The 9,497-nt window shown below is 48.0% G+C and overlaps 1 protein-coding gene across 3 annotated transcripts in view; it reads right to left on the bottom strand.

Annotated features, from left to right (window-relative positions):
• Ccdc6 (coiled-coil domain containing 6) overlaps positions 1 to 9,497 on the bottom strand; it is a 95,362-nt gene that overhangs the window by 21,246 nt on the left and 64,619 nt on the right. For all 3 annotated transcript variants that reach the window (XM_021174832.2, XM_029482560.1, XM_021174833.2), the window contains exons 4-5: positions 5,012 to 5,115; positions 2,868 to 3,028 (exon numbers count right to left, since the gene is read on the bottom strand). In XM_021174832.2, the coding sequence (XP_021030491.1) occupies positions 2,868 to 3,028; positions 5,012 to 5,115 (265 nt within the window). The remainder of the gene's footprint in view (positions 1 to 2,867; positions 3,029 to 5,011; positions 5,116 to 9,497) is intronic.

The following is a 9,497-nucleotide window of genomic DNA, read 5'->3' as shown; positions in this document are numbered from 1 at the left end:
CACCACCACCACCACCACCACTACCACCACCACCACCACCACCACCACCACCATTACCACTACCACTACTGAACGCACCTTCAGGGGAGACAGAAGGTAAAGGCCTGAGACCATCAGTATACATCTATTGAGTGGGCTGGCCTACTCAGGACCTGCCCAAGGAGGCAGTTGTGCATAGGGAGACTCGTGTGCAAGCACAGCACAGTAGCTGGGGCACATCATCAGACAAAAAGGGTCCTTCAGGTATGGGACACACCTACCACACCAAGCCTGCCAGACTGACATGGATCCCCTCAACCTATACGGTGAGAGAAGACAATCTACCCCCCCCCCCAAGTTGTTCTCTGACCAACTTGTGAGCACCAGGCCACGTGCACACGCGGTACATGAATAAATGTAGTAAGAATGTTTTGAAAAGGGATCCTTATGGAATAGTCGGCCTTTACGGAGATCCTAAGGCAGCGGTGTCGAAAGCTTGGAGAAACAACCAACTGCAAGACAAGCTGCTTTTAACCGAATTTTCAAAGAGAAAGACGCAGAAAGGGTCATGGTTACTGTGTGGCTCTCGGTATGAAGCAATTCTGTAAGCGTGCGCACATCTGCGAGCACACAAGGCGCGCCTGCGCAGACTGCTCACCCAGAAGTAACGGAGACAGGGAAGATCTTCCCCGGACAGTATTACCTCAAGGAAGAAACGTCTGCAGCCAAACATCAGAAGTACAGCAGACCCCTAAAAATGCAGAGAAACCTAGACAGGCTCAGAAACCCAGAACCTTGATTTCTACAACACCCTGGCCTTTTCCAAAATCCTAAGTATGAATTTCAAGAGCACCTGTTCAGCAAATACCATGTGCAAATGTCACCAGAGATTAAATTCAGCAATCAGAAAGGCAAACAGCCTTCACGGCTCTCCCTTCACAGTGCCAGAGTGCAGGGAAGGGCTCCTGCGTAGATTCATTAGCATCCTACAGATTAACACCATCACAAAGGCCACCCAGCCTGATGACTAGCTTTAACCGTCACTTTTGATTCAGTGTAACTGTAACGGGCAGAAATGAAAATACCCTGAAGAAACACCTTTGTCTTTTATTCTCTACCAGACTACTGAAGAAGTGGACACTGTCAAAGCTGTGACCTCCCCAGGTATCTCAGACTGGGAGAAGGAAACCCATCTCTCTGGAAGAGATTGCGAATACACAGGCTGAGACTGAAACCTGGACGAAGATGGGTCCACGCCTCTAACCAGAACTGCTTGGATGTGCGAATCCTTGGCCCTTTACACAGACTTCTATCTCACTTCAGGACTGTGGAGGTTTGGTCTGTCGCTATGGATTGCACTGCCAAATCCTGAAGATCCTAGGCCCACGAGTGAATTCTCAGGTTGATAAGCTTTTGTTTGTGCAAACCTCGCTCCTTAAAACTATTGGTTAGATAACGAGCCAACTACTGGAGGTAGGCAGGATTTGAGTGATCTGGTTGAGGGGTGGACAGGAGGAGACCATGGATGAGAGAGAGAGAGACCATGAGCAAATGGCCAGAAGAAACAGCAACTATCTGGGGTATGCTGCTGAGGGAGGTGGGTAGCTAGGCCAGCAGATAGAAAAGTAGATTAGGGATCTCCCTCCGTAGCTGTCAAAGCCAAATAAAATACCCACAGTCTGAGTCTCTTATCTGTAAGCTAGTCGGGGCTAAGACTAAGCTGGTTCTACTACACAGGACTCCAAACCAGACTCGAGGGACTGCTGGATCTCTCGGCTCTCCTCTTCCCAGTGTCGCCACTGACTAAACCTTCCTTTTCTGCTTCCCACTATGAATTTGCCGATTTTACTGCCACCGAGGACAGGCAGCCAGGCCTGATTTGGGGCTATAGGTTGTGACCAAGCCCACCCCCCCACACACACACCCGTGAAGTCAGATAAGAGAATCATATGGAAAGGGGCCTCGGCAAAGTGTAGGGGAGAGATTATCTTAACTGCCGTGGGAAGGCATGCATGCGCTCGCTGTGAGTGGCTCCATCCCCAATCAGCTTTCCTGAGGGATGTGGCCCCATGGCATCCTACTCTGCTACAGTGAACAGGGCCACACACTTGAGTACAGAGACAGCATCGCTGGGCTCAGGGAGCTAAGGAAAAAGCAGAATCAAAGATGAGACTGTGGTGGTGGAGGGTGGGTGTGGGAGGAGTTAGGGGGAAGGCTGAACAGTGAATATCATCAAAATATATTATATGAAATTCTCTTGGGAAATTCATTTTATTTGTATGTATTAATATATACCAATTATTCACATATGTAAATCATGCTGAATATATTTTGTTTGTGATATATTAATAAGTTCATAAAATGTATAAATTATACTATGGTTGATAATAAGCTATATACACGTGTGTACATATAACTATGTATATGTATGTGTATATATGTGTGTGTGTAAGTGTGTGTGTATTCAGTATACACACACACTAGCCAAGAGCACAGGTATACACTTATCAACTGTTCTCTGTTCTCTTGACTTCCTGCCTCTGTGACCTCCCTGCTCTGAGGAGTTGTAACCTGCGTGCCAAGTAAGCAAGCTCTCCCTTAAATCAGGACTTTATCTCAGCAACAGAAGGCATAAGGCCACCTGGGCTCCTACTTACTCAGGGACTCCCACTTGAGATTATCAAAATTATCTTCGGAACGCATTCTAAATTGTGGCCCCTCCTGCCACAATGCTTCTGTTCTAAAAAATATACCCCAGAGTACCAGGAACTTGCGTTCCAACGTCCCTGCGTCACGAGTGACACCATGACTATGACTACTGCAAATCCCTCAGTAAAGCACAGGGACTGACGTGGTCTGATGCAGGGAGGAGGTGGGAGGCTACGTACGCTGTAACTGGGCGGCTCGTAGCTGCTTCTTCAGTCGCTCCACTTCGTTCTTTAAAAACCTGATATGCCTCATCATGTTCTCGGGGGAATCGATCTCCATGGAGATGTCTCTAGGCGATGGTGGGGCAGACACAGGCTGGTCTAATTTCTCCTGTAGGATTCTTCACAGGAAAGGGGGGAGGGGGGAGAGAATACAATAATGAAGAACAGTTTGCAGTAAAAGAACACACAACATTCAAACTCAGGGCTTGCCTGACAAGTGTCCATGGGACTGACCGGAGCCTCTGTCTCGTGACCGCTCTGCTGGCCCTCACTATTATCCCAGGCAGAGTGGCAAGGTCTCATTCCTTTTGTGTTCTTTGTGTGGTTGTGTGCACCAGGCCCAGGCCACTGGCATGCGGAAGTCAGAGGATGATGACCTCAGGTGTGGATCCTCCCTTCCCGTTTGCAACAAGGTCTCTTGGTCTCTTGCTAAGTAAGACAAACTGGCTTGAGCTTCTGGGGTTTCTCCTCTCTGCCTCCTGTCTTGCTTTAGGAGCACACAGGGATTACAGGCACAGGCTAATGTGTCCAGCTTTAGGTGGGTGCCGGGGATCTGACCTCAGATACATCATTCCTGCCCTGCTCTCTGAGTGGCCCCGGCAGTCAGTCGTAACTGTGAAGTCTATGTAAACACAGATCTGGTTTCCGTGCCCAGAGCCCAGCAGACACGCAGGCTTGGCTGACAATGTGGTTAGCAAGCAGGCTGCAGAGCGTGGAAGGTAGAAAGAAAGTCTACTCTCTCTGATGCTTTGGGTGAAATTTAGGAAGTGCTATGGGCCACCCTGGAGGAGGAAGTCACTTATAGACACTTAGAAACCAGAAGGTTTGGAAAACTGGGCCAATGATAAAAATGTTAGAAAACCAAACCGAGTCAGAATTATTTGGTTAGTAACTGGTGCACCCATGTTCCCTACCGATTCTCATTCGGGTAAACGTTAGGAAAGGACCAACAGCCTTTCACCTATGAAGTGACCGTTTCATACGGCTATGCTCGGTATCTTAACAAAACTGTATGTACATAAAGCATCCAACTGCATTCCAAAAAGGTAGGTTACCTGCAACAACTTAACTGTAGCTGGACCCTAGTTGAGACAATTAACATGTAACTATGGTTGTGGTCACAGAATAACTTTATAATCAATTTATTACAACTGCTACCCCAGTCCTGTTATCCAAGCTGACAGACTACGGCGGGAGGATTTCTCCTGGATATATCATCTATCTTTGGTTTGTCTGGTGTTTGTAATTCTACACATGAACAGTGTAGAACTGCACATGCAAACCAAAGCCATACGGCACAAGGGTGCTGGGAGGCAAACACGAGATTCTGGGGCAGGGAACTGACAACCACCTTCAAAAGGAACTCGTGGTTACCGCACACAAAGCCCAGACAGGACTCCCCTGCCCTTCTTATGAGCTCTGCGCCTCCCCCACCTTCCAGCCACAAAGTGCCAAGTGATAAAAACGAGGCCTATGAGTGTCTGCACCGAGGTAACTTAAGGAATGTCTGTTGTCAGGTAACACTTTACTTCTGTGCCTGTAGAATACTCAAGTATTGTAACCCGTGGGTATTTATTTAAAATACAGTTGGATTAAAAACAAACAGTCACTTTTCCATTAAATTTACCCAACTGAGTCAGTAAACCCTAGAGATGAGCAACAGCTAACAGGTGAATAGTGTTACCAAGGTTAACTCTGACTTGGCCTTGACTAATAAATGAAAACAATTTGTACTTGAGGGAGGAGAGAAGCCAGGCAGAGAGAGGAAGCCACTGCCAGAAAGATCAACAGACTTTTTCCTTTAACAAGGTAGGATGGGGGACTGGAGAGATGGCTTAGAGGTTAGGAACATTGAATGATCTCTTCCAGAGGTCCCATGTTCAATTCCCAGCAACCACACGGTGGCTCACAACCATCCTTAATGGGATCTGATGCCCTCTTCTGGTGAGTCTGAAGACAGCAACAGTCTACTCATATACAGAAATTACTTAAATAAAAATAATAGGATGGTATGTGTTACCCAAGCTATTCAAACGCCCCAAAGCCATCCCTAGTTAACAGACAGGAATCTTCCGTGTGCATGCGCGCACACACACACACACCTCTTCTCAGCTTCCAGCTTATCCATCCTCTTCCACAGCCGATTCACCAGCGCCTCCTGTTCTTGCTCCAGTGTGTTTTCCAGGTCAATCTTCTCCCGTCTCAACTAAAGGAGGGAAAGAACAGCTTTACTGAGAATGCACGCCAGGGCACCAGAGCATCCTAGACTGGCTCTCACGGAGAGCTGGCTCAACAGCTTCGGAAAGAAAGACCAGACTGGATCAAACGATTTCCTATAGGCAGGACAGCGAACCCAGGACCAATCCCTTCCATAATCACACTCATCAGTGTCTCTCAGAAAGCCACTACAACTAAGGAGTTATGATCACAAACCTGGAGTCAATTATCTCTCTCTGGGTTCAAATCCCGGCTCCACCCAGGGTTACCTGGAAGAACGGGAAGTTCACCGCTTGTAAAGCGGAGGGAGCGTACCATGTGGCTGGCGGAGTTTAAGTGCCTTACCTCAGGCATCATTAAGTGGCTCTTAGAATGCTGTGCACAGCACTTGTCACTGTGTCCAGCTTTATCCTGTTCCAACCATCTAAGACATACCTCTCCAGGCCTCTGTTCCCCACCCCACCCCCCAGTAAGGTCAGTATCTTGCTTGTAATAGCATACTATAACTTTGTGAGATGCTATTTCCTTCACTATTAGCAAAATACCTTATTACAAAATAAGGGGTTTTATGATGGTATCTTCACATGTGCATGTGATATGCTTTGACTGTATACATCCCCACCCCACCCTACCCCATCCTTCACTTCTCCTCTGTTTGTTCACTAACAAATCCTGAGTGTCTAGATTCAGGAACAAGCCAACTAACGAGGCTCATGTAGGAAACAGGAAGCTACCCGCAGAGTGGGATGTGACATTCCCTGAGGAGCAAGCTCAGTCACAAGAAACAGGAGGTGGCTGAGTCAGAATACTTCAGAAATACTTGGTGCCACAGCAGGGAGCTTTGTGAGGTCCAGGGTGTCTTCTCTGCCTGGGAAGACTGGCTTGCCTGTCCTGAGGGAAAGGGGGGAGGGAGTGTCCACCAGAGGGAGTACCCATCATCTGCTCCGGGGCAGGTATCAAAAATAAAAAAACACTGGTCTGCCTGTAACTCTCTTCTCCCTCACATCCGTCTCGGTTTGTATGTTCTGTCTTGTTTTAAATTTAGGGACTCAACAGGGACTCCCTCTCACCCAGTGCCAAATATCTAAGTGTCAGGCGAATCCAACCACACCCCCACAGCCCCACCGCCACCTCGGGTTACTCTGCAGTCCGCAGGGCCCATGGGTACAGCAGATGAACAGAGTTCATTTGTAAAGCTGCTTTCTAATGAAGCCTTTTAGGGACGTGCCCGAGTCCTCACTGGTGCCTACCAACTCTCTCTATCTCATTTTGGGTTAATTAACATCAGACTGAGAGTCCTAGTATACACCCCAATTAAGCCTGGAACTTCCTCAGACATCCTTGGTGGATGGACAGTAGTGTACCCCTGGGACATCAGATCTGCAGCTGGTCAGGGCTGTGTCTAGAGGTACAGGAAGGGCAGCAGGGCCCAGCTCCACCATGCCTACCCCCCTCTGTCCGTCCGTCTGTCCACTTGCCCATTAGAGCAGACGGAGCACACCTGCCAGCCCAGCACTCAGAGGCTGAGCAGCAGACCCAGTGCATGAGGCCCAAAGGAGTATGGTAATAAAATAGAGGAGTCTGATGATGGAGAGGGGACAGGAAAATCAGTGATGCCGCCCTTCACAACAGGCTCAGCTGTGAGACTCTGGAAAGTTGTTCCAGTGCCCTTGGCAAAGGCTAGCCTAAGCCCAATTTCATCAGGACCACTAAGAGAAAAGACATTTTGAACTCCAGAGATCAGACCCCTCCCGTAACTCGTGGAAAGAAGCTATCCACACATAACAAAAGAAGCTGACAGAAGGCGTCCCTACAGGGTGTGTTACAAAGGAGCTTCTCTAAGCCACCTGGGGGCCAGCTGGATGGCTCAGTGGACAAAGGTGCTTGCAGCCAAGCAAGTCAACCCAGGTTCCCTCCTCAGGACTCAAATGTCATGGGAGAACTTACGTGCAGGATTTTTGTTGGGATCTACACACACGCACATGCACACAGGCCATGGCACAGGCCGGCTCCCCACAAATAAAAAAAAAAATCATAATTTCTTTAAAAAGAGATGGAGAGATGGCTCAGCAGTTAAGAGCACTGACTGCTCTTCCAGAGGTCCTGAGTTCAATTCCCAGCAACCACATGGTGGCTCACAGCCATCTGTAATGGGATCTGATGCCCTCTTCTGGTGGGTCTGAGGGCAGTGACCCTGTATATATATATAATAAATAAAAGTTTAAAGAAAAAAAAAAAAGCATGAGTGAGGACTAGAATCTGTATCCCTACTATTCACATGGCATGGTGGTCTGTTTCCCCGAAATCCCAATGCTCAGGCAGTAAGTGAGGAGGTCCCTGCAGCAAGCTGGTTAGCCAGACTAGCCAAATCAGCAGGCTCCAGATACAGTGAGCGGGCCTGCCTCAGTAAACAGAGGAGAGAGTGACTGAAGATGACTCCTGATGTTAACCTTTGGCTTCTACACGCACACACGCGCACACACGCACACACTCACTCCTGAGATATAAGGTGTGCACAGGCATAAAGCCATCTGCCACAGCATAACAAGAACCCACCCCTGCAAAGGACAAAGGAATCTAATCTCTTCAAATGTAAACCCTCCATCAACCAAACTCTTAGCCAGGATTGTTTTATTTCAGCTTTCTGAGAAGACGACAAAGCCTCAACAAACAGGAGATTGGTTTCCATCCCCAAATTCCCTCAGAGCGGCTCCAGCTGAAGGTTGGGCTAGCTCTGTCCACTCCTACCACTACTCCTTTAATGTCACAGATGCCCAGGTATCCGTGACGCTGACTAGCTACGGTAAATCAGAAGCACCTGGGAAAGAGAGTGCAGCATAAATGATCCCCAAAAACCAGGCACGAGCTGTGTGCACTTTACTGCTAGAGCCACTATCCCTCCCTTCCCTTCCCTGGAAGCAAACCCAACCTTTGCACGCACATCAGAAGAAGGTGGGTGGCCCTTGCTCTGTGGCATACCCCTCATGGGCTGCAGAGGCCGCCAGATCCCAGGCACAGCCTCTTCTGGTTTCTGGGTGATTACCCAGCATTGGCCACCATCCTCCTAGCTGGGAACACCTGACCCCAGCCCTTGCTTTCTGGTAAACAGTCCTTAAAACAAAAAAATCAAAACCAAAACAAAACAGAAACACAAGCAGTCTGCCTGTGTTAGGATAGATTAAGGCAGTTTCCTCCTCCTAGGTGATTAACCCATCTGCAACTGCGTTCAGAACTAAGGACAGATCCTAGGGTGTCCCCTGAGCTCACCTATGGAGGCTTCATAGAAGTCAGGCAGCAAAGAGAAAGGGGAGAGGGGAGTCGGTCACTTTCAAGACCCAGGGGTTACAGCTACGATGAGGATCAGTGTATGTACTCCAGGAACCGGAAGAGTTTCTGTACTGAGGGGTAGGGGAGAAAGAGGGAGGGAGGAGGTGGGATTTGTGTGTGTAAAGAACAAATTATAGCAGGATAAAAGGTCCTCTGGAAAAAAATGGTTGTCTCTCTGCCACTTCCTGCCTTATCCAATGTTTTTAAAATGAGCATCTATTTTTTGTCATTTAAAAAAAAACATGTAAAGGCAGCAAGGCAGTGGAGGCAAACACCATGACGAATCAGCGCTCAGGAGGCAGAGGCAGGTGGATCTCTGTGAGTTCAAGGTCAGTCTGGTCTACAGAGCAGTTCTTGGACAGCTAGGGCTACACAGAATGACCCTGTCTCGGGGAAAAAAAAGAATAAAAAAGGCATCTAATTTTAGAAATCTCTAATTTCATAATAGAAGTTAACACAGCAACCCAGTAATAAATTGTTGGTGTGAATTTATGTGTACTAGACACCTTTAAAGGGATCAATCACTTCCCACAAGGATTAAAAATGAGCAAATATTCAGCTCCCCGGGAGACATCAAAAGAGCCCAGAGTTAGCCTTCTATAACGAAATCCTACATCTCTTTGTTTAAAAAAAAAAAAAAATCTGCTGGCTTCTGCCTCCCAAATGCTGGTGTTAAAAGCATGGGCCACAATGCACAACAGGAACTTAAAAACAAGAGCAGCAACAGACGCACACGTCTTCCCTCCTCTCTGACATGAGCAGCTATCACACAAACTGACAGGCTGGTCATAATTCTCCAGGGTGCCCTCCCCGTTTTGACTATGTAATTACTGTGGACAGGAAGCAGCTTATAAAGCACTGGGTATATGTATGTCCTTTAGCGCTGTCAGGATGTCAGGAGGGGCAGGGGAGACGGCTCAGGGCTGGGAGCACCTATAGACCTGAGCTTAGTGCCCAGCACCCATCTTCAGGGGATCCGCAGCCCTATTCTGGACTCCTTAGTCACTCTACACACGTATGGAAGGAAGGAAGGAAGGAAGGAAG

The sequence above is a fragment of the Mus caroli genome, chromosome 10 (assembly GCF_900094665.2).
Source record: "Mus caroli chromosome 10, CAROLI_EIJ_v1.1, whole genome shotgun sequence".
NCBI classification, from domain to species: Eukaryota; Metazoa; Chordata; class Mammalia; order Rodentia; family Muridae; genus Mus; species Mus caroli.
This window is presented reverse-complemented; position numbering and strand designations above follow the sequence as displayed.